The sequence below is a fragment of the Artemia franciscana genome, chromosome 3 (genome assembly GCF_032884065.1).
Source record: "Artemia franciscana chromosome 3, ASM3288406v1, whole genome shotgun sequence".
Taxonomy (NCBI): Eukaryota; Metazoa; Arthropoda; class Branchiopoda; order Anostraca; family Artemiidae; genus Artemia; species Artemia franciscana.
In genome coordinates this window covers 20,664,159-20,689,089 of record NC_088865.1, presented here as the reverse complement: position 1 = coordinate 20,689,089, position 24,931 = coordinate 20,664,159, and the positions used below count along the sequence as shown (strand labels likewise).

Here is a 24,931-nt window from a genome sequence, read left to right as displayed (position 1 = left end):
AAAGACCTTAGTCCCTCCTCCTGTTTGTAGGAATTTCTATTCTTTTTAAGTTTGCGTTGATTATTCATTTGAATTTATGTATGTTTCTGTCTCATTTGCTCATCGATAATATTTTCTGTTCGTTTTAGTTCAAATTAACTAACAAAAAAATAATAATCAAAATTTCAACTGAAAGAGGAGACGAACATTAAAACTTAAAGTGAACAGAAATTATTCCGTATATGAGGGGGTCTGTCCCCATAAATCCTCCTATCTTTACATTAATGTTTTTAATGCTTTAAAAATACTTCTCATTTTAATTCAACGACTCTTGGGTTTCAGAAGTTGTTCTTAAAGGATTTGGACAAAAAAATTTTAAACAACATTGCAATACAAATCCTAAGTTATTGTGTGGATGTTACGGTGAAAAACCGAAAATTGGTTAATCTCGACAATTCCTTTTTCTCTTCATGGATTCAATTAGCTTATGCGAATCAGCTTTTTCAGTCTTATGCACAGTTCGATGGTTAAAGTTTGGTTACGTTAAATTTGGTTATGAGTTATGAACCATCAAACCTTGCATAAAACTGAAAACGCTGACTAGCAAAACTAGCTAAATCCAATGTAAAGAAAATGAATTTTGGACATTCACCGGTGAATTTCGACATTATTCAATTTCAGTCTTTCACAGCAACATGGATACTTCTACCGAGACTAATCACACTACAAGCTCTATTACCTCTGAATCTATTATTAGTTAGCGTTAACGGTGTGCAGCAACAAAACTTATTAGCCCGCGTTACTATTACTAAAAATAACACAGAACTACGTCAAATAAAAAACAGAAAGATACAAACCAGTTTTTCCACCAAAAGTAAAGAGCAAATTTAAAGCCTAAACGAACGGAAACTAGCTCATATGACATGTCTCAAAGGAGTATAAATTACTATAAATGAAAACATACAACAAATCAAGGTTTTCATACCAAGTTTCAACCTCCCCCCCCCCCGGAAAAAGAGGCTGTAGTATCATTTACACACTACCGAACACAAAAAACATAGTTTTATGTACATTTTCTTTTTAATTATAGCATTGAAGAACAAAATTCTTTTCTTTGATATCAGTACATTTGTAACCATCAATTAGCAGTTTCTATCGCATTTTTAGCACGCGTGGCTTAGGTACATACATTTCAATATTTTCTATTCAAGTGCATAAAGTTTCGAAACAAATTTTCACAAGCCTTAATTTTTTTTATTACCACCAAGTGAAACTGCTTTCGTTTGGTATATTAATACTGATAATGGACATTTATTGCAGGACAGATTCCTTTTTTAATATAACGTACTGACTCTTTTGAAATAATAATAGAAGAACTGTGTCCACTCTGTGAACTTTAATGAACTTTAACTGCAATTTCAATTTATGTCTCTTGAATTATGACACTTGAAATCTCTTTGTCTAATCGCTCTAATATATATAAGTTGTATTGGCTTTATGGTTTGAAAAGAGTTTAAATAAAGAGACATGCATTGTGATATCAACCAAATGATAAATATCATAGACGGATTCTAAAAAAGAGTGACTATAATTATGCAGTTAACCTACAGGATGAACCTTTTCTAACGTACATTTTCTAAAAAATATGAAAATGCTTAGAAAAAGCTGCCTGTGGATTTCGAACACAAAACTTTAAATAAAAAGAAACTTTTCTTCATTTAATATTTAGGGTGGCCTGACTTAAAATTCCTTTATTTAGGGAATAGCAGTGGACTATTTTGTAGTGTTTCAGTACTTACTTTGAAGTTGGAAATGCTGTTTTAAATATTTGTCTGAATTTGAAGCATCCGTTATCAAACATCCCACCTCTTTTAATATATTTCCGCTGACTTTTAGCAATTCATTTTTGTCAGTTAGCAATTCTGTTTCCGTGACCTAACAAAAAGCTTTCAGTAACAATAGGACGATCAAAACAGGACTTAATCAGATGTTCTCAACCTTACAGATTATTTCAGTCAGAGATTACAGTCAAACATACAGAAAAACTGGAAAATCTCATACGGCTCCAAAGGTACTAGTAACGCAGTGACATTTCGAGTTTGTGCATATACTACCCTATTGAATCTCACATAAAAAATTTGCATATACTGTGCATATACTACCCTATTGAATCTCACATAAAAATTTGAACTTGCACAATGAACTTATCCAGACTCCGCTAATGCAAAACCTAGGGGAAATAGGAATACAAACTAGAATCAAATGCACGAGATCCATCATTCGCTGCAAGAATGACTTTCACTTGAAAAAACCTGCTTTTCTTAGTCAATCGTTTCTGAAAGCCATTTATTTTGTAGGGACTGTATATGTATTTAGGGGGGAATACACCACCACATGGCAGCATTCCAACTGCCCCTAATGTTTTATGTATAGTTATGTTTAAGCAATACAAAAAAGTGCTAATACTTATCGGTTATATAATAAACACTATAGTATTCCGATCGCGGATTATGCGAACGTGACACAAGAAACTGGTCAAGCAACTTCTTTATACCACACAATTAAATGTATTATTTAATATATATATATATTATTTAATATATATATATATATATATATATATATATATATATATATATATATATATATATATCTTATTTAAGTATTTAGTTGGTATTTTGGTTTGGTTAGGTTAGTATAATATAGGCTATGCTTTACCCCCTCCCCTTCCCTAATGTTCAAATATACAGTCCGAATCTGCTTCTAAACTCTTATGTTTTCATCATATTTTGTTTGATTTCATTAGCATTAATCGAACCTCACTTCCCGAGCGTCTACTATATAACCGATAAATACGAAAGTGCATTATTCAATATTCAAGCCTACGTTGCCATGGCCAAACAGGAGCATCATTACCTCTACTAAGAAACGTCTTAAGTAAAATCCTATTATTTGTATTATCTGTACTGATACCGAAAACTCCCATTCTCCAGATCTAGTCTTTTAGGACAATCTAGTCTTTTAGGACAGTCTTTTAGCCACCGTGCTGCGGCAATTGTACTGTTCATTGTCTATTTCTTCTTATTTGGAATAGTATGGCACCCCTTTCGCACAATCTCATCACCGAAATCAAATTCCGAGCCCTAGAGTGTGTTGCTGCAGCTGAGTTCCAGCTCCGGGCTCTTTATTATCAAGCTGAGATCAAACCCACTGCGCCATTAAAGAATAGCTATTGACGCCTGAATAATTTGCTCTATCTATCTATATCAATTTTAAAGCCAGTACTCTAAATGATGTCATATCTTCCAGAGTCTTAGAACCAAAAATTCAGCTACGATCTAAAGTACAATTCCCACGTTTATGGAAATTATCGAAAATTTACATTTCTCCACTACCTATGTAATATAATTTTCCCAAAGTTGAGAGATTAAACAGTAGAATTGAGGTAAAGGCATAAAATTACTAAATTCCAAGAAATACTTCGATAGAACTTTTAGTGTTCAGGTGAAATGAAATCTAAAAAAATACCTTTGCTTTTAAGTTGAACATTGTTTAAGTGCACATTTACTATAGAGATGCGCCATAATGAACACATTGATATAGTCATCAATTGAATCGCTTTTTCATTCTCTTCTTTATAAATTTGTTGCACTTACTTTAGTTGTTTGTTTTTTTTCATTCACAAGTTGCTGTATACATTCGCCGACAATATGGCAATCGTGTACTTTTGAATTAAGCCCATATGTTTTAGCTTAAACGAAAAAAAAAATGTCGAGTAGAAATTGGCTTAGTTCTATTTGGTCACAAAAAATAATCTGATAGAGAGGAGAGGGTTGAATTAAAAGAAGGAATAGGAAAAGCTGGAGATTTATACGGAAAGCATAGATAATCATGGCAAAAATCTTGAGATTCCTAGTGGATCTGCCCAAATTTTGATTTTAAGAAGTTTTTTCTCAAGCAAAAAGCCTTAAGTTATCTCACTATATAAAAAGACGACAAAACTAAAATGAATTATTGCCAGTTTATTGCAATACTGTCTCCTATGCCAAAAGTTTTGGAAAACATTTAAGAAAAATGAATCGGATCTAACTTGGAAAACAGTAACTGTGTTGGACCTCAAAATCTGGGGACAGGATACCATAGGAGCTTAAGAATATAAAACAAAAGGAATTTAATGCCAGATGTCAGAAAAACTGAGGAAGGGGCAGCTGTCCCCCCCCCACCGCCCAGGCCTAGAACTGCACACTTTAGGGAACGATTCGATTTTTAACGGAAAACCAACTTGGATTTGTGTAAGATGATTAATACAAATCATGGCAACAAACTTGCAACTCCAGCTAACGGAGAGCAAAGCTTGATGTTTCAGCTAAAAATGCAAGTAACTGAGTAGCAACACATATAACTTCCGACAAAAAGTGAGATAAACCAAAAAAAACAAGCAGTAAAAGGTGAAAAAAATAAGAAAAAAATAGCTGAGAAAAAAAGCGGGAACTATTCCAACGTGAATATAGTCAATCCAAAATTAAAGCTAGATCTATAATTCCATAAGTACTTACGTCCCGACAAGAAATAATTTTCAAGGCACATTTTTCCATTGATCAATGATATTTCAGAATTATTTGAATTATATTTACTTACAACTTAGAGGCTCTGTTACTTTAGTCTGTTATTAAATATAAAAAAACAAGTTTTTTTTAAATGAAAGCAAGGAGCAACAATAAAACTTAAAACGAACAGAAATTACTCCCTATATGAAAGGGGCTTTTCCTCCTCAACGCCCCGCTCTTTACGCTAAAGTTTGACTCTTTTTCTTAACTCTACTTCTTAAAACAGTAAGAAAATTTAGCGTAAAGAGTTGGGCGTTGAGGAGGAAAAGCCCCTTTCATATACGGAGTAATTTCTGTTCGTTTTAAGTTTTAATGTTGCTCCTTACTTTCATTTAAAAAAAACTTTTTTTTTTTTATTAAATTTCAGGACGTTTTTGAATTAATGCCTGTTTTGATCTTGGCTCTCCACACATAAATAATTAAAACAAAATTTGCATATTAATTAATTGCAATTAATCGGAAGATTTTGAGAAAAAAGGAGTGAGAGAGGAGGCCTAGTTCCCCTCCAATTTTTTGATTACTTAAAAAGGCAACTAGAACTTTTAACTTTTTACAAACGTTTTCATTGGTAAAAATTATACGTAACTTACGAATTAACTTACGTAACGAACTTCTATATTCGTATGTTTTTATTTCGTATATGAGGGGGTTCAACCCTCGTCGATACCTCGCTCTTTACACTAAAACTTAAATGTCCCAATTCCTTAAGAATGACCTCTGAATGACAAAGGCCGTAGAATAAATAGTTGAAATTACTAAAAATACTTTAGCGTAAAGAGTGAGGTATAACGAGGAGATAAACCCCTCATATGCGTAATAATTTTTGTTCGTATTAAGTTTTAATGCTGTTCCTTACTTTCAGTAGAAAAAACTTTTCATATTTATTTTTTCATTGTTTTTTCAAATAATGCTAGAAAATCTTGCACCCCCTTCATTGAAATTCTCTTCCCTCATGAGAAGTTCATCCATGGAAATATCCTCCCACGTAATCACCCCCCTCAACTCTCCCCCCTAAACCAGAAAAAAACCCTGAAAACGTCTGTACGCTTCCCAGTAACCATTACTATATGTAAACACAGGTCAAAGTTTGTAACTTGCAGCCCCTCCCACGGGGACTGCGGGGGAGTAAGTCGTCCCTAAAGACATAGTTATTAGGTTTTTCGATTATGGTGAATAAAATGGTTATCTCAGAATTTTGATCCGATGACTTTTGGGAAAAAATTAGCGTGGGAGGGGGCCTAGGTGCCCTCCAATTTTTTTGTCACTTAAAAAGAGCACTAGAACTTTTAATTTCCGTTAGAATGAGCTCTCTTGCGAAATTCTAGGACCACTCAGTAGATACGATCACCCCTGGGGAAAAAAAACAACAACAACAAAAAACAAATAAACACGCATCCCTGATCTGTCTTCTGGCAAAAAAATGCGAAATTCCACATTTTTGTAGATAGGCGCTTGAAACTTCTACAATAAGGTTCTCTGATACGCTGAATCTGATGGTGTGATTTTCGTTAAGATTGTATGACTTTTAGGGGGTGTTTTCCCCTATTTTCTAAAATAGGGCAAATTTTCTCAGGCTCGTAACTTTTGATGAACATAGCTGATCTTGATTAAACTTATATATTTAAAATCAGCATTAAAATGCGATTCTTTGTATGTAACTATTGGTACTAAAATTCCATTTTTTAGAGTTTCTGTTACCATTGAGCCGGGTCGCTCCTTACTACACTTCCCTACCACGAACTGTTTGACTTAGTATTTATCCATTTCTGACATAAACAGTGGATGATAAGGCTTCTTGGAGCAAAATTAAATAAAAAAAAACGAGTTTTTTTAACTGAAAGTAAGGAGCGACATTAAAACTTAAAACGCACAGAAATTACTTCGTATATGAAAGAGGCTGCTTCCTCATCAACGCCCCGCTCTTTACGCTAAAGTTTTTTACTGTTTTAGAAAGAAGAATTGAGAGAAAGAGTCAAACTTTAGCGTAAAGAGCGGGGCGTTGATGAGGAAGCAGCCTCTTTCATATACGAAGTAATTTCTGTGCGTTTTAAGTTTTAATGTCGCTCCTTACTTTCAGTTAAAAAAACTCGTTTTTTTTTATTTAATTTCTGAACGTTTTTGAATCAATGCATGTTTTGATTTTGGCTCTCCGCAGAGGAATAATCAAAACGAAATTTACATATTTTTTTTGGGGGGGGGGGGGCTAAATGGCTTTCTCATAATTTTGATCGAATGATTTTGAGAAAAAAAGAGGGGGGGCGAAGCCTAGTTGCCCTCCGATTTTTTGGTTAATTAAAAAGGCAACTAGAACTTTTAATTTTTTACGAATCTTTTTATTGGTAAAAGATTTACGTAACTTATAAATTAGCTTACGTAAAGAACTTTTGTATTCTCATGTTTTTATTACATATATGAGGGGATTCGCCCCATCGTCAGTACCTCGCTCTTTACACTAAAGCTTAATTTTATCCCAATTCATTAAGAATGACCCCCTGAATCACAAAAGCCGTAGAATAAGTAGTTGAAATTACCGAAAATACTTTAGCGTAAAGAGCGAGGTATTAGAAGGAGGTGAGCCCCTCATATCGGTAATAATTTCTGTTTGTTTTAAGTTTTATTGCTGTTCCTTACTTCCAGCTGAAAAAGCTTTTTCACTTTTATTTTTTAATTGTTTTTTTTTTTTAATAATGCTAGTAAATCCTGCTCTCCCTTCATGGAAATTTTCTTCTCCCATTACAAATTCTCGAAGGAAAGTTCCCCCAGCATATCCCCCTCTTCTCAAACCCTCCCCCAAACCAAAAAAATCCTCCTGAAAACGCCTGTATACTTCCTAATAACCATTACTATATGTAAGCACAGGTCAAAGTTTGTAACTTGTTGCCCCTCCCACGGGGACTGTGGGGGAGTAAGTCGTCCCCAAAGACATAGTTATAAGGTTTTTCGACGACGCTGAATAAAATGGCTATCTCAGAATTTTGATCCGTTGACGTTGTGAAAATAATTAGCGTGGGAGGGGGCCTAGGTGCCCTCCAATTTTTTTGGTCACTTAAAAAGGGCACTAGAACTTTTCATTTCCGTTAGAATGAGCCCTCTTGCAACATTCTAGGACAACTGGGTCTATACGATCACCCCTGGGAAAAAAAAAAACAAAACAAAAAAACAAAAAAACAAATAAACACGCATCCGTGATCTGCCTTCTGGCAAAAAAATGCAAAATTCCACATTTTTGTAGATAGGAGCTCGAAACTTCTACAATAGGGTTCTCTGATACGCTGAATCTGATGGCGTGATTTTCGTTAAGATTCTATGACTTTTAGGGGGCGTTTCCCCCTATTTTCTAAAATAACGCAAATTTTCTCAGGCTCGTATTTTTTGATGGGTAAGACTAAACTTTATGAAACTTATATATTTAAAACCAGCATTAAAATGCGATTCTTTTGATGTAGCTATTGGTATCAAAATTCCATTTTTTAGAGTTTTGGTTACTATTGAGCCGGGTCGCTCCTTACTACAGTTCGTTACCACGAACTGTTTGATAATATACGCAAAAAAAAATATACAGCTATAATAATCGAAACTTTGGCATATGCCATTTTGGTAAAAAAAAAAGAGTTATGTATGTGTCGTGGTTAGACCCAGCACGAGGAATCGAGTGGTACAGTCAAAATTGTCCTATCTTGTGCTGGTGCAAAGATAAAAAAAGAGACATGTGCCACTTTTGGACGTGGCACATGTAAAGAGGACACGCGCAGAGCACTTGTCTTCTTTTTGTACTTGTCCTTAAAGCAATTGAAATAGCAAAGGAGAGAGAAATTAAGAAGCGAGAACTCTTATAGTTTCATCCTTTATGACTTTGATGCATGATCAGAATAGTGAAAGACAGTTGTAGTGAAGAGCTTGCAGATCATAATGCTTTTAAGTACAGAACCATAAATATTTCATTGCTCTTCAAAAAAATGCTGAAAAATCCTGCGCCCTCTTAATGGAAATTCACTTCCCCCATGGAAAGTTCCCCCCGCATAACCCCCTCCCCTCAACCCCTCCTTCCCAAACCAAAAAAATCTCCCTGAAAGTGTCTGTACACTTCCCAATAACCATTACTATGTGTAAACACTGGTCAAAGTTTGTAATTTGCAGCCCCTCCCACGGGGACTGTGGGGGAGTAAGTCGTCCCCAAAGACATAGTTTTTATGTTTTTTGACTATGCTGAATAAAACGGCTATCTCAGAATTTTGATCCGGTGACTTTGAGAGAAAATGAGCGTGGGAGGGGGCCTAGGCAACCTCCAATTTTTTGGTCACTTAACGAGGGCACTAGAGCTTTTAATTTCTGTTAGAATGAGCCCTCTCACGAAATTCTAGGGCCACTGGTTCGATACGATCACCCCTGGGGGAAAAAAAAACAAACAAATAAACACGCATCCGTGATCTGTCTTGTGGTAAAAAATACAGAATTCCACATTTTTGTAGATAGGAGCTTGAAACTTCTACTGTAAGGTTCTCTGATGGTGTGATTTTCGTTAAGATTCTATGACTTCTATGGGGTGTTTACCCCTATTTTCTAAAATAAGGCAAATTTTCTCAGGCTCGTGACTTTTGATGGGTCAGAATAAACTTGATGAAACTTATATATTTAAAATCAGCATTAAAATGTGATTCTTTTGATGTAAGTATTGGTATTAAAATTCCATTTTTTAGGGTTTCGGTTACAATTGAGCTGGGTTTGTTACCACTGCTTGATAATATTTAAGATAGGATTCAACAAGGGTACAAGATTTTAAGAACGGGAAAAGGAAATACATTTTAGTCTATAATGAGATCCCATGTTACGAGAAAGTTTTACACAAATAATCAGAATATTTGGTAAAAAGAACGTCTCTTCAATAATGATCACAAGATACTTAAATGACTCAACTATTTTAAAATCAAATTTTGACGGAAGATCAGGTCTCCTATTCTGAATTTATTCAGTCCTGCTTCGAATGCCTAATATTATATTCAGTTTTTGATAACTTTGAAGCAAACTACTCATAAGCAACCCATGTACTAAGGGATCTCTCTGTTGTCACCAGATTCTCAATCAGCAGATACGGAGTTCTAGTCTTACAATAACTTCAGGACCATCTGCAAAGACGTCCGCTAAGGTGTCATTACGAGGGAAGCATCTTGGTAAGTCATTAATGTAAAGTAGGAATAACGAGGACCCTACTACTGACCCCTCTGGGTATCAAGAAATTACTGGGTACGGAGAAATTACTCCGTATATGAAATGGGTTGTCCCCTACGCAATCCCTCGCTCTTTACATTAAAGTTTGACTCTTTGCCAGAATTCTACTTTTTAAAACAATTAAAAACTTTAGCGTAAAGAGCGAGGGATTGCGGAGGGGACAACCCATTTCATATACGGAGTAATTTCTGTTCGTTTTAAGTTTTAATGTCGCTCCTTACTTTCAGTTAAAAAAACTAGTTTTTTTTATTTAATTTCTGTAAAGATCCCAAGTGCTAAGGATGTACTAAAAACATGAAGCACTAGAACAGAAATTATATACAAGTTTTTGTTTTTTTTCAAAATGCTTGCAAATAATCCGTTTAGACCAAAGGAATTTCCACTTCCTAACTTTATTATTGCACTCTGATGTTCATTAGGAGTAGCGAGGGCAAACCGAACGCTAGAATCTTCAAATAATGGAACATATTTTTTTTTTATATATATACATAAGTGAGGTGGACATTCTGAAGAATGAAGTGTAAAATATAAGCTAGTATTAGAAAAATAGTGGCAAAAATAATCAGAACTACTATTCTTCCGTTTCAGCTCACTAGCACGATCAATTTTAATCAATTCCTGGTGTGTTGTTTTATTTTTAACCCAAATCTTTTGTTTTATTAAATTCAAAGTAATTTGTGGCTAGTTCGATTTCTTAAAAGTTTTCATAATAGATTTTTTTCCACCAATTTTAAGAATTTTAATGAGAAAATTTTTATCGGTTTTGAAACACCTTATAATATGGTCTGAAGGGTGTTTTGTTCTTGTACAGCCGCTGTTTTTATGAATAGCTTTCAAGAGTGAGAGGCTTCTCCATCGTTTATCAGATGAAATTCTTTCCTAGTGTAAAGTTTTTAAGGACAAAAAGATACAAATTTTCTTATAATATCTTAGAAAATGGACATAAAGCGTTATTTGTGTCTTTCTCTTTAATAACTTCGCTTCAATTTGTCCCGACAATTTAATTAAATTAAGACTGAAGTAAAAAACGATCATAAGCACCATTCGAAGGTTCAAAATTATACTTGACATATTTTGCAGTTTTTTGTTATCAGAGGCCGATAAATTACAGCAATTACTAGCGTATAATTATTGAGCATAATCCATTCAACAACGCAGCTCTCAAAAGTCACTTCAGTATGTGAGGATAAAGAGTTCTATTTAATCGGCGTTTGAATACAATTTTATGCCATAATCTATTAACCACTTCTTTTTGTCGTGTTCAATTTACATAAAAATTGACTAATTATCAATTTTAGTTTTACTTACAGAATGTTTAACAAATAAGTTTCGCTTATCCTAAAGATATTTGTATTTAATTTACGAAGAAAATTTTTTATTGCACCCTGTCCGAAACTCCATCCATGAGTTCCAAAAAATATTCTTCGAGCACTGAGATTTTAAGGGACTAGTTCATCAGAGAACAAATATTTGTCAGCAATTATAAAAGGATCAGAATTCCATTCTGATCACAAGCTAAAGGCGCTTGAAGAACAAACCTAAAGAGGATTGTGTTTTTTTCAGATTTCTCTAAACTAAATACAGATAACAATCCGGTTAACCATTATCAAATAGCCACCTGATGCCAAGATATAGCTACCCCCCCACCCACAATAAAAACGAGCCTTTCCTACAGAGGCACCAATTGGAAGGGGGGATACCTCCCTTAGATTTCGAAAAAAAATTTCCATATTTTCATCAAAAATCCACTTTTACTGGTATTTTCATTGAAAAAAAAAAAATTAAAAACACCCCTTAGATTTTGAGAGAAATATCTTTTGCCCCACCCACCCCGACATTTTCACATATTTCAGCCACTGCGCTCATGCCACCCCCTTCCCCTCCAAAAAAGGCACTAAAAATTACGCAGTTTGCTTTTCTCATAGAAAATGTCATAATACCCTTGAAGGCATATAATAACAAATCACGTAAAAAAAAAAAAAAAAAAAAAAAAAAAAAAAAAAAAAAAAAAAATCCTTACTTATCAACATAACAAAGTTGATCTATTTGTACATGATACTGTTACTACTAGATGCTCTATATTGTTTGCCTTAAACTAGCTTTTTACTCTATATATGTTAACTAAAAAAAATGTTAAATACCCTCCTCCTATATACGGGCAGTTTTGCGTCAGCAATCACATTTCTAAGCAACGCACATGTTTTAGGAGTACTGTATATCTTTTTAAATAGGAAATTATGAATCATAAACCTTTGAGAAAACAAATTAACATCATCATTGTGTCGCCAAGCCTCGTTAGGGGTGTTGATATAGTTGGCTCGTTACGTTGATGATCAGATAAAATATAATTAGAGATAAGAAACGTACCATGTGGATGTCTCATTGACATATTTTGATACTGAAGGAAATATTGTCTACAGTGACTATACTGTCAGGTTGACTATGAGATCTCAGCGCTTTTTGCCGAGAAGATGGAATGGGCATTGCTTTACCAGCTCATACAGGCGCCCCTATTTAGTAGACTTGATCATACAACAAGTGATAATGCTTGATTAAAGCCAAAGCCTTGTGAGCTATTCTTGGTTATTTTAAATGAAAACTTCCACCAGCAATGTTCATTCACTGCCCAACAATGAAAATAAACCCAAAGAAATTTCAAAATAACTGCAACGGAATAAGATACAGCAGCAGAAGCCCAATGGCATGTCTCTATAGACTAGCCTACAACGTTAGTTACAAAGAAATGACCTCAACCCTGAAACTTTCTAAACTTAAAATGAAAAAACCTACTAAAACAAACCAAATATTTTGCAGGTTACGCTGTTTACAAAAAATACCACTAAATCTGCTTTGTGGCCTCAACACTGAAACTCTCTAAATGAAAATAAAGCAGATAGTCACAAAAACTTTTTTTTTGATACAACGGTGTTTACGAAGAAACGCCACTAGCTCTGCTTCGTGACCTCAATCCTTAAACTTTCTAAAATGAAAATAAAGAGCTAATCAAGAAAATTTTTTATAGATTACAACGTTGTTTAAAAATAAATGTCACTATCTCTACTTTGTGGCCTCAGCCCGGAAACTATCTAAAATGAAAACAAAAAGGTGGTAATACAAACCATATGTTTGTTAATACAGCTCCAATATTAAGTCATTTATTTGGGCCACCACCTTCCCTCACGTTTAGATTTGGAACCTAACGATGGATCCAACAATGGAAAAGGCCTTACTTCAGCCTTTTTACGGTCGAAATGTACATACGAGTATTCTACCACAATTTTTCACATTTCAGGGAGAGTGACGTTCAAACCCGGTACTGGAGTCATGGGTATAATCTTCTTTTTACATACATACTGTATAGCATTTTAGATCATATTATCTACGGTTAAGTCACAAAACGTTTGTAGTTTTGTGATTACTCTTTCCTGAAACGCATAGAACCATTAGCCAGTAAACTGCAAGTAAACCGTTGATAATATCTTGAAGTAACCACTGTGGATTTCTTAGTTTTAAAGAAGGTATTAGAATGGAGCAAGGAAATTCACGTATCGTGAATTGAAATAACTGCAATTAATGAATTGTGCAACTAATACAGTATTTTCCCTAAGATACAAACAAGATAATTTAGAAACTCAAACAGTGTAATCCTACAACGCTTGATAATACACCCATATATTCTCAACTATCAACGAAAAATGAGAATCACCGTATAAATCAAAAATACCAATTACAAAACACATCAAAATCAACTTGAGAAGGAAAAAGATATTTGACAAACTTTGAAGCATACCATGTAATAACTTCTTCTTTTCCAGGTAGAATATCTTTAACCTTTGAATTGATCATATCACACGCAAATTTAATTTATCATTTCACTGTGTTTCCACAAGTACCATTAAAAAAAAAACGAAACGAAAAAAAAGAATCGATCTTCAAAACATATGAACAAGAAAGATTCAGTTTATTTGAAAGTTATTCAATGAAGATGAATTTCTAAATTTTAAAACCACAAGTTCCGAAGCTAAACAGAATACCATTTTAATAGCAAGGGGAAGAGTGAGAGGTCCCAGTCCTTTACTCGTAAAACAAAAATCGCTGTTTTAGATGAAAAAAAGGAGGAATGACTTAAACCATGGTATACGCTTGAGCTAATTAACAGAAAATAGCTGAAGCATTAAAAAGAAAGTACAGTTTAAAGAAAATTCTGAGGGTACATTGACAGCACAGCTTATTTTTTTTTTGTTATAAGGTGCAGAGCAAGACTAAGCATGATAATGTTCATACAGATCGAAATCCAATATTCTGACAGATTAAATATCGTTAAAAACCAAATTGACTGAAAGTCAGAACTGACTTTATGTTGAATATTGAAATATATTTACGCATGAACTTACAGAAAAATATATCACTAAAACGTAAAATAAATTATATTTAGACGCATCTCAGAATAACAAATACATATAAATTGCTTCACTATGGATATATAAATAAAATATCGTTTTTTTTTTTTTTTTGTTATTTTTTACTGATTTGGGCGACAATAATAAACTTCGTTAGGATCGTCAGACCAAGCGTCAGATCTGAAAAAAAAACAGGTTTCTTGGATAAGATGTATCTTACTTAAATTCTTCTTATGGGGGGGGGGTGCGGGTTTATGAAAGGCTTCCAAGAAATAATTCCAGAGATTTCTAAAAATCATTGAAAATTTCAAAAACAAACTAAAGCCCCATTAATGGTACAGCCTCGGTCATGAAAAATTCTAGTAAAAGGATCCAGCGATGTATGATTTCGAAAGATTAAAATCAATGATCCAACTCCCAGAAGATTTTATTATTCCGAAAGTTGAAATCTCTTAAAATTAAATTTTAAAATTAATGCTGGAAACTTCTATAGAAAAAAAAACTACAAGGACTTATATTTTATCAGTTTTCAATGTTGTATTTATCAAATACTTCTCAATAGGAAAAATCTTACAAGAGCAATTTTTTAAAATACAGGTTCCTAATATATAAGAAACGACGTTCTTTGCACACCGATTTAAAAAACTAGAATGCACAAATTTTGCGAATGTATTTGATCAAAAAGCAAAAAGTAATTTGAGGATTTGATGAAAAGTGAAGCCAACTATTTTTTAACCAAATCAACCGCAAATTTTTTTTTAACAGGTCGAAAAGAATAGGGGTGGATTTTACTTTACGCTAACCAAGGTTCCAGACTAGCTTACTTAGACCAGATACTATACAATAATATTAAGAAAAAAAGATTTCACTGGCTTTGAACCCCGAACTCAAAGATGATTAAGCGTTATTCACAAGGCTGTTCAGTTACAATAAATAAACAATAAGGGTTACATTAATTTTCATTAGAAAAAATTAAATAGTTTAAAGTGTGATTGAGTTCATGAGTGTGTGTTTTTAAGCCTACGTTAATTTAAAATATTTTCAAAAACTTGACAAAACATGAAAAATTAAGAAGAAACAATCAAGATAACGATATGTTTTAGTTAAATACGGCCTTACGACGTAGGTTTTTATTTTTTGTTAACTGCAGATAAATAATAACCAAAAAAATGTCCTATTTATAAATAATAGATAAATCTGGTGAAGTTTGACAATATTTCGAGTTTCGCTTTTTTTCTTTTGCTTTTTTTAAATCAAGAACATTTTTTTATATAATTGGTTGAGAATATGCATATATTTTCATTTTATTTTGCTAAAGAATGCTCTTTAGCATTCTTTGCTATTCACTCATGTAAAAATAAATTAATGATTGTAAGTACAAATAAAGATTACCTTTAACTAAAATTTGGAAAACACAATTGAGTAGGTGCAAGAAAGTATTACAAACAATCAAAAGGGAGAAATATACTATTTTTTTGAAAAATTAGTTTTGACTAAATCTTGTCAAGGTCAAGTGGATACGAATAGAACCTTCATATCCCTTAAGCTTTCAGAAAAGCAAGATTGAATATTTGATAATGATATTTTTGGAGACTCAGTTCAGTTTTTTTTCGTTTTCATAGACTGGTGGATGCATTAAAATATTAAATTTAAAAAGGTAACCAGAACTTGACTTTTCTCATTAGCTGGGTTCGGGATTCCATTTCGTTTTTTCTGACGCAAAATGTTTTTTTTTTCCTTAATCGATTGAACTAATATTAAAAAAAAGATTAGGGTTGATTGCCGAAAAATTTTGGCTTTTAGAAGTATACCCCTTAAGTCATCCCTTTTAATGATTAACTTTAATAATAATAATTTATTTAATTTAATTAAATAATAATAGTTAAGTTGATTAACAACTTAACTTAAAACGAAATATGTGCAAGGGCTATGCTGTAACGAGCTTCATTCAAATTTTTTCATTTTCCAAACCAGACAAATTTGTATCTACATCACTTCCTAATGTTTTATACTTGATCCTTCATCTCTAATTAATGTCCAATTATCAACGTATATCACTTATAAGATTCTTCGATAGTAGTTTAACCACTCTTCCATTAACTGTGCAACCAATAGTGACCGTCTTCCAAGACGTTGCCTGGCAACAAAACAACCACCATCTGTCAAGTGGACATCAAGCCATTGATGAAGCAACAGTTCTTCTTGTCCAATCTGAAAGTGAGAACAGAAGGTAAATGCAAAGGATATATATTATCTTCTACTGCACAAAAGGAACAGAAGTATCTTCCAAATTAAATGGAGATCTAGAAACTACCCTTCCAAACCCAACCTGCAGTAAATAGTCTAAATCTACCCAACGTCGTAGGAAACAAGCTATTCAGAAACATTATCAAAATACTTGTAATACTCACCGTAAATTGATACCTCAATTCGGTCATTAGCTAAGACATACTAAAATGGGGTCTTTGAACCCCTTGGGCAGCGTTTTCCATCGAAGACTACTACAAATGATGGTTGGTTATAGTTATACTGAAGGTTTGTAATATACTGCACTAAAGCTTAAACTTTATTTGGTGAATATATGTCACTACTAGGCCTCTTGCATAGAAATATTGCATAATCATGCGGGGTTTTACTAAATGAGCGAAAATTCTTTCTCAAAACAAATTGTGTTTTTTTCCTTTTAGCGGGAAAGAGCCCAAGACAATCCCTTCAAACTAAAGACACAAAAGGAGTAGTTATTACTCCAAACTTCAAGGACGATTTACAGGTCGATTTTTTAGGACGATTTACGAACCTGAAAAACTACGAACCAGGGTGTAAAATTTTTCACTCTTATAAGCGAAACTTAAATTCAGTAACTCAAAATGAGCAATGTAATTAGCCTGACTACGGCCACAAAGATAAAAATATTATTATGCGCAACTACAGTAGCAAGAAAATATCCCATGAGTAATTTGGTGAGTAGGACAAGTTCAACTTTCAATGATGATTTTTTTGACCAGTAGGTATTAATATTTAAATCCATTTTTTGGAAATTAGAAAAAATGGAGACCTAGAAAAGCGGTTTGCCTAATATTAACTCTGATAAAAGATGCAAATACATCGTATTACTAGAAAGCATTTAAGAACAAATTAGTGTCAGTTTAGTTTCAAACCAAGTTCCCATCGTTTAAATTAAGCTTCTGCAACACAAATGTGCCGTTAAAACCAAACGGATAACGCAGTTCATTCATGGATCTTTGCTTATTTATCGAAAGGTGCGGTAGCGTGACTTGGGTATGCCTTTTATTGAGATAAAAGCCAAAAAATCCTAAGAAAGCGTATAGAGGAACTCTTGGCGCTTTAGCATAAGCATATTAAGAAATCAAAATTAATAGCTCCATAGATAATATAGGACTATACATCAAAGTAGATAACTTCAGTTACTAAGTAATTTCTCTTCAGTTTGTATTTCAGTATTCTTAGATGATAGATAGATGTATTTAGTTTCCATATAACAATACAATAATAGCACAGTGACCTACAAATCCCCACAAAGGCTTCATGAACACTAGGAAGGGCCTCAGTTTCACTTTTTAATTAATTTAGTTTCTTTGATTTAACTTAGAATTTCCTGAAGGCAGCCAGATTCTTTTCTTTTTAATTGCTCTTTAAAGTTACAAACACTTTAACTGGAATTACTCACAGCGATTAAATCCAATTTACAAAGAATTAATAAGGTTTGATGAAAAAAACAGTAGGAATTTTCATATCGAGATATGCCAGGGTTTAGAATTTTTAAGTTAAAATTTGTTTAATACTTTGAAGCTTTGCGTTAAGTTGCAAGCGAATTATTCAAGTCAGAAATCGAAGAATCATGGGGTCTTAGCTTCCATTGCCTCAGTAAATCTGCTAAACTACATGCTAGCTTGAAGTTTTTTACTCTCACTGAGAGTAGAATTATCAATATTTCGCCATATTTCACTTTCTCTAGCAACTACTTGATGGATGTTTCTCCTGATTTTTCAAATTTTTCTGTGCCAGAAAATATGGGAATTCCTCTGAGTCTAAGAATAAAAACGTGCCTCGTGCTCACTTAACCTGTTCCGCTTTAAAGCAAATTTGAAAAGTTGCTCATGGTAAACGAGGAAGATGTCTATCTACCTTGGAATAATTTGCTTTGTCTTGACAAGAGATATCTACCTTGCAAAAGCTTTTTAAATCTAATAAACAGCAAAATTTAAAAATGTTACAAATTTTCTCTTTTCTTCAAAATCTAGTAGTAGTCTTCTACTCTTTTTTTCTACTTCTTTTTTTTCTACTCTTTTTTTCTTCTACCCTTTATTTAAAGTTTTGATAAATGTTCACACAGCTGGTTAACACTCAACCAACTGTTAAAGCGACGTTCGAAAAAAGCACGATAGTCTTCATAAAATATCTAGGAGGGCAGCTTTAAGTAGCTAATTGTACCTATTTTTTCAAACATAACACCACTCATAAAAGAACACACAACGACCCCAAAAGACACCATCCATGCATTGTTCATTGCATAGACAATGCAATGAATTATGCAATATAATTGAACGACATTTGATCGTAGCTGCTCCTTCAATCAACGTAGACTCTGTGAAACAAAACAAAAGAAAAACAATCAGTTTTCATGAAAAAGCATGAAATCTCAAACCTGATCGCTTAGAATTCATTCACAGATTCTTTTTAAGTTCAGAAAATTTAATTCACGTATTTCCTCTTTTCCTTTTATCTAATATGAATTTAGATTCTAAACATCCTTTCATATTTTTGAAGGGATATTTCATATCACATATGTTGATATCTGTCATCCTTCATCCGCAGAATATGTCTTAGCCATCTCATCCTTTCTCCCTTTATATTCCTAGAAAGTAGGAGTGCGCCTTATTTTTTTTACAGCATACTATGTGAGATATTTGGTCACTCAGTCGGGTATCCAAAACTATACGTAGGAAATTTCTCCGGAAAATATCTAGGAAGTCCTATTTTGTCTTTTAGAGTGCCCACGCCATATTTTTGAAGGGATATTACCGTTACCTTGTTTAGTGTAGAATTATATATGGAAGATAAAATAAATCCATTTCAATTTGATATATTTTTCAAGGATGCATTTGTAATCTCCATTTCTATTTAAGGGCAACGTCGGACTGGAAAAAAGGATCATTCAGTCAGCTTCAACCCACTGTAGGGTAACCAAAAACTTAGCTTGGCGAAGAACAGTCAACGAAAGCCTAAGTAGTGCACCATTAATAAGGACTTTGTACAATATTTAGCCATTCGCACATTTATTCAAGTGAAATACTCTTCTTTCTTCGTCAGTATTTTCATAATAAAGGCAAGCATCACTAACCCAGCAATGATCTCTGTGCAGGCAACATACAAGGCACTCACCCATGGATCTTTACTTCAGGCCACCTGATAACATACTTGAACGCTATATAACATAATCAGTATTTTATATTACATATACAGGTAATAAAATAATCTATTAATTTTCTCTTTTAATTCGACCAGTCAATACCTTACAAACTCTGAAAATATAAGAGTGACGAGGCAGGAACGTGCCTATTATGGGTCAAATGAAAACACTGTTAAATGTGCACGACTAGGCTCTACACAGACACCAAAATGCATGCGCAAATGCACATAACAAAAGGAGCTCACCCTCAGTTATGGCTGTACATCTCTACAAGACACATCTCAAACTTAAAGATACACAGCCACCTAAGCGACATAAAAAGCAATCCTCTTTAAATTGATCTAACACAAGACCAGAGATGTTTATCAGGAAAAGTTCCCAGCTTGCATCGGTCAGGTCAAACATCATCTCCCTGTCCTCAATCCAGGACCATTGTAATAGCTACTCTATTGAATTAATGGTAAATGTCGTAAGCCAAAGTAATAACAGATGCTCCAATTCAAGGACCTCATTTTACAAAAGCCCTCCCTGTTGGTTGTAGTGGTGACAAATTCTGTTCAATAGATAGCATTGCTACAACCTCATCTTTAGCCAAGATATAAATGTGATCTTTTTATCTGAACAATTTGACATCTGATACACTTTTAGAAGTCGTAGATGCTTGACCAGATGAAAAACTTACATTCTTGGGTCGAATTCGTTTACCTTAGTGCAATATTTTTGATGAACTAATCTTGTATTTCAACCGTAAAAGAAAAAATAACAATTCTGTTTCTCGCTATTCTTTTTCCGTTTTCCGTGAACAAGGTAAAAAAGAAGGAGAATTCTCCTCTGGACCTCTTACAACAATCCCACGCACCTCCTCATTCCCTGACCACATGGTGTTCCCAAAATTGTTCTATTCCCTTCCCTTTATTAATCCATGATGAATTCTGCTCTACCACTATTTAGGCATTGAATCTACGTTTAAATAAATCCCCCCTTCTTTCTCCATTTCTAGTCAAAATAACACGTCAGCAACAAATCATGTGTTCTCCTGGCCCAGCAAAATCCCATTCTACCCAACAAGTAAAACAGGTTTAGCTGCATCTCTAATGATCAAAACCCTACTTAAATTGACACCGTCAAAAACCGAACAAGTCCTCTGCGAATGCGAGTAGTTTGAAATCAACATAGTCGGCGTCTCAGAAACAAGATGGAAAGGCTGCGGCGAAAAGAAAACCGTCACTGACTACACTATGTCCTATACAGCGGAAAAACTGAGCCACTTTGCCAGAGTTGCAGTAATATTAGGTACAAGAGCTTGAGACGACCTGCGCTAATCAAAACCGGTCAATGAAAAACTTTGTATGCAAGACTTGCTTCTAAGCAGGTTCAGATTCATTTTAATAATAAAACAAGTTACAAAATGTCCAGAGCCCGGCTGAGAAGACAAATTCGTAATGCACGGGATGGAAAAAAACTTCTTTAAATAAATAGAACATCCATACTTCACTAGATGCAATTCAAACAAATGTAATTAAACATATTCCCCCGTCAATTGCCCGGTCAACAGCACCGCCCGTTGACGCGTCCAACGAAATAAACATAAAAATAAATAAAAGACGCCAAGAACCCTGGAGAGGGTTCTATGCACTCACAAATGATGCAGATGACGCCGTTAAAAATGATTTCCAACGATAGCCTCCAATCCGCCATCGACTCAATCCTCCTTCACGACGTCACCTGTGTCGCAGGAGACTTTGAAGCGAAAGTTGGCTAAAACAGATCCTACTGCACTAAAGTGATGGACACCACGGGCTTGGCAGCATAAACGACAGTGGTGATCGAACTGTCAGCTTTGTCATGGGGAACGACTTCCTGATCGGCGGTAAGCTCTCTCAACATAAAAACATCCATAAGTACACTTGGACATCTCCAGATAGAACCACCGAAAATCAAACAGACCATTTCCTGATTCGCCGGGGATGGCAAACAAGCTTAAAAAACGTTAGAAGTTTCAGAAGTGCCAGCGTTGGTTCAGATCACGAACCCGTAGTCGCAACACTGAAATTGAAACTGACTTAAAATGGCCCAAAACAGAAAACGCATATACTCAGAAGTTTCGACGTAGACAAGCTAAGTGACAGGGGAGTTCGATCTTCCTTTGTTATAAAACTGTCAAGTAAACTCAAACCCTCGATGACCTCCCAGAAGACGTCAAGGAAGCCTGGGAGACGATTCGCAAAAACTACACGAATACGGCAGATGAAACTTGGGTTTAGAAAACCGACTAAGCAACAGTGGACATTCACAAAGACCTAGGATCTCATAGCAAACCGCAAAAAACTGAAGCCGAACTCTCTTGGAGGAAATGGTCAATTAATGTCGACCAAGAGCTTGACGTACAAAGAAGCTGAAAAAAAGTGCTAGGTCCGACAGACGGCAATTTATGTGCGCTGCTTCTTAGGCAAGCCAAAGAAGCAGCAAGCCGCAGAAAAATAGGAACTGTGTATTGCCTTACCAAAGAAATAGCAGGCAAGTCAAGTTTTCACGAATACCCAGTAAAGAATGAAAGAGAAAGGCTTCCAACAGACGTTGAAGAACAAAAGGAACGATGGGCTAGTTACTTTGAAACACCAGACATCTAGAGAAAAACACTGGTCTGATGAAACACCAGACTAGTTACCTGATACACCAAACCAACCTCTTTGCAATCTCAGCATCAGTTACGTCAAGCTGACAGCCGACAAGATACTCCTAGCAGCTAAAAAACTGAAAAGCGGGAAGGGTCAACAGACGTTGAAGAACAAAAGGAACGATGGGCTAGTTACTTTGAAACACCAGACATCTAGAGAAAAACACTGGTCTGATGAAACACCAGACTAGTTACCTGATACACCAAACCAACCTCTTTGCAATCTCAGCATCAGTTACGTCAAGCTGACAGCCGACAAGATACTCCTAGCAGCTAAAAAACTGAAAAGCGGGAAGGGTCGAGACCGTATTTTCACAAAAAATGATCAAGTCCAGCCTGGGACGAACCATGGTCATCTGGCTGTCCTTCTTCTCACTCCTGTGACAGACCGAAATTTTCCAGGAGAACAGGAAATATAGTCGAACTCTTCAAGAAAGGAGATGCAAAAGAGGGCGGCAACTACAGAGGCACAAATCTTTTCTCAATCTCGGAGAAACTTTATTGACCATAATACTAGGAAGACTACGAACTGCCTTTGATCCCCACTCGCGTGAGGTACAACATGAATTTCGGCAAAACGATCCTTTGCCAACCTTATCTTTACTCTAAGCACGATTCTGGAGTAATCCAATGAATGGAGACAATGCTTGTACATGCTCTTCGTGGACTCAAAGCATGGGTTTTATTCAGTGGATCGTCAAACTCTGTGAATTCGTATGGTTCTAGGGGATTCCCAAGAAGCTAGTCCGTCTATTAGTTGCCATGTACGAAGAAACGGAAAGTCATGTTAAAACCTCTGATGTCAACATACGCTATTTCAAAGTGATGACTAGAATCTAGCAATGCTGTCTCCTATTAACTTTTCTTCGTCCTAGCTGTCGACTACATCTTTAGACAGATGACTAGACATGAAATCTGAATTGCAAGAAACCTTCTCTAGGATGTCAGTTTTGCCCATGATGTCGGGCTCAAAGAAGCCGATAAGCCAAATCTTCAGTAATTCTTGAACAAAATCACGAGTGAAGCTGAAAAGTTCGGATTATATATCAAAGCTACAGAGACTAAAGCTACATCAATTAGCAGCTCACCCACGGGAATCAAACTAGGAGATGAGGACATCGAACAAGTGACAGACTTCAAGCGCTTAGGCAGTACAGTAACTTCCAGCGGCGACTCATAAAAATATTTACTCACCAGAACAGACTCAGCCAACGCAGATTTCAGAGACATCTACCAGCCTGGAAATCCACAGTATACTCAGAGGAGCTACAAATTCCAACGAATTTCCAACTTTAAAATTTTGGTTATTTAATTACTCAAAAAGGTAAATCTATCTAAAATAGAAGCTCAAAAAGATGTTCTAAATATGGGATTTTGCTTAGCTACAAATTACTAACTCTAGCTTACTCAATTTTGGGAGTTAGATTCTAATGAATCTCAGACTGGTGTACTAATTACGCATTCCCCAAATGCAAAGGGGGAATTTTTTCAAATTAAACTTTAGGAAAATCTTCGAATTTGTTGTCAAAAGAACAGCCTTCCTGTTTACCTTCCCCAGAATTTCTCCAGGTATCTATATAGAGCTGGGTCGTCTCTGCCTGAGTTTACAGAGTCATACTACTGACCACCGTCTCAAACCAAATAATTGGCGACACCAGGAATCGAGCCTTCACCCTTCGGACAGAGAATTCCAAATCCAGTGCGCCATTCAAATGACAAATACCTTGGGATTAAATTTTTTTGAAGGAATATTTAATCGTCCGACACGATAGGCGCAAGCATCAGCTTATGTGGGCAAGTTTTGACTAATAAGCGGCCAATAACCGAATCCCCTTTCTCCTCCTCCAAAACCCAATAAGAACACCTTCAAAGGAAGAAAGGCCGAAAGGTGACCACTACCACCCCAACTCACTGCAAAACGGACATTTTTTAAAAGAGACTTTTGCTTAATATAACATTTTTACTCAATATAATATTATTTTGTACTATTATAATTACAAATACTCTTTTATTTTCGGTTTCATTTTTATTCTTTGACAACACTTGTAAATTTTCAATTTTTCAAATTGTTATATTCTTTTAATATATTCTTCCCTGACCAAAAGACCTTTTTATAATGTGTATTATTCAACTTTTTGTACTTCTTAAAAAAAACAAACAACAACACACATTCAAGAATTACGCTTAGATTAGATTTCAGAAAACCGGTTTCATAGCCACAAAGACAAATGATGGGTGATAGAATGCATTAGACTTGTATAATTTGTGCTATATATTTGCAAATTAGGCTGGGGGGTTAGGTTATGTTAGGTTTTTCGTTTAATTAACCGGTACCCAAATTTCATATATTTCGTAGCTTCTTTCACGCTGATTTTGACTTTTGTGATCAACCTCTATCGTTTTTTTTGTTTATATATATATATATATATATATATATATATATATATATATATATATATATATATATATATATATATATATATATATATATATATATATAAAGGTTAGTTCACTTTTAACAGTTTTTACATAACAAACACTACTTATTATTTTTTACCCGGCAATGTTTGACAGTGACAGTCGATTGGAGGATAAAAGCACAGCTTACATG

At 34.6% G+C, this 24,931-nt stretch overlaps 1 protein-coding gene and 1 long non-coding RNA gene across 4 annotated transcripts in view; one reads left to right on the top strand and one right to left on the bottom strand.

The window, feature by feature from the left end:
* The window catches only part of LOC136024997 (uncharacterized), a 33,580-nt gene extending 13,864 nt beyond the window's left edge, over positions 1-19,716 (top strand). Inside the window, exon 2 of the long non-coding RNA XR_010616993.1 lies at positions 19,360-19,716. This is a non-coding gene — a long non-coding RNA (uncharacterized LOC136024997). The remainder of the gene's footprint in view (positions 1-19,359) is intronic.
* LOC136024996 (ubiquitin thioesterase trabid-like) overlaps positions 13,436-24,931 on the bottom strand; it is a 47,336-nt gene continuing 35,840 nt past the window's right edge. For all 3 annotated transcript variants that reach the window (XM_065700613.1, XM_065700616.1, XM_065700615.1), the window contains one exon: positions 13,436-16,423. In XM_065700613.1, the coding sequence (XP_065556685.1) occupies positions 16,271-16,423 (153 nt within the window). In that variant the 3' untranslated portion in view covers positions 13,436-16,270. The remainder of the gene's footprint in view (positions 16,424-24,931) is intronic.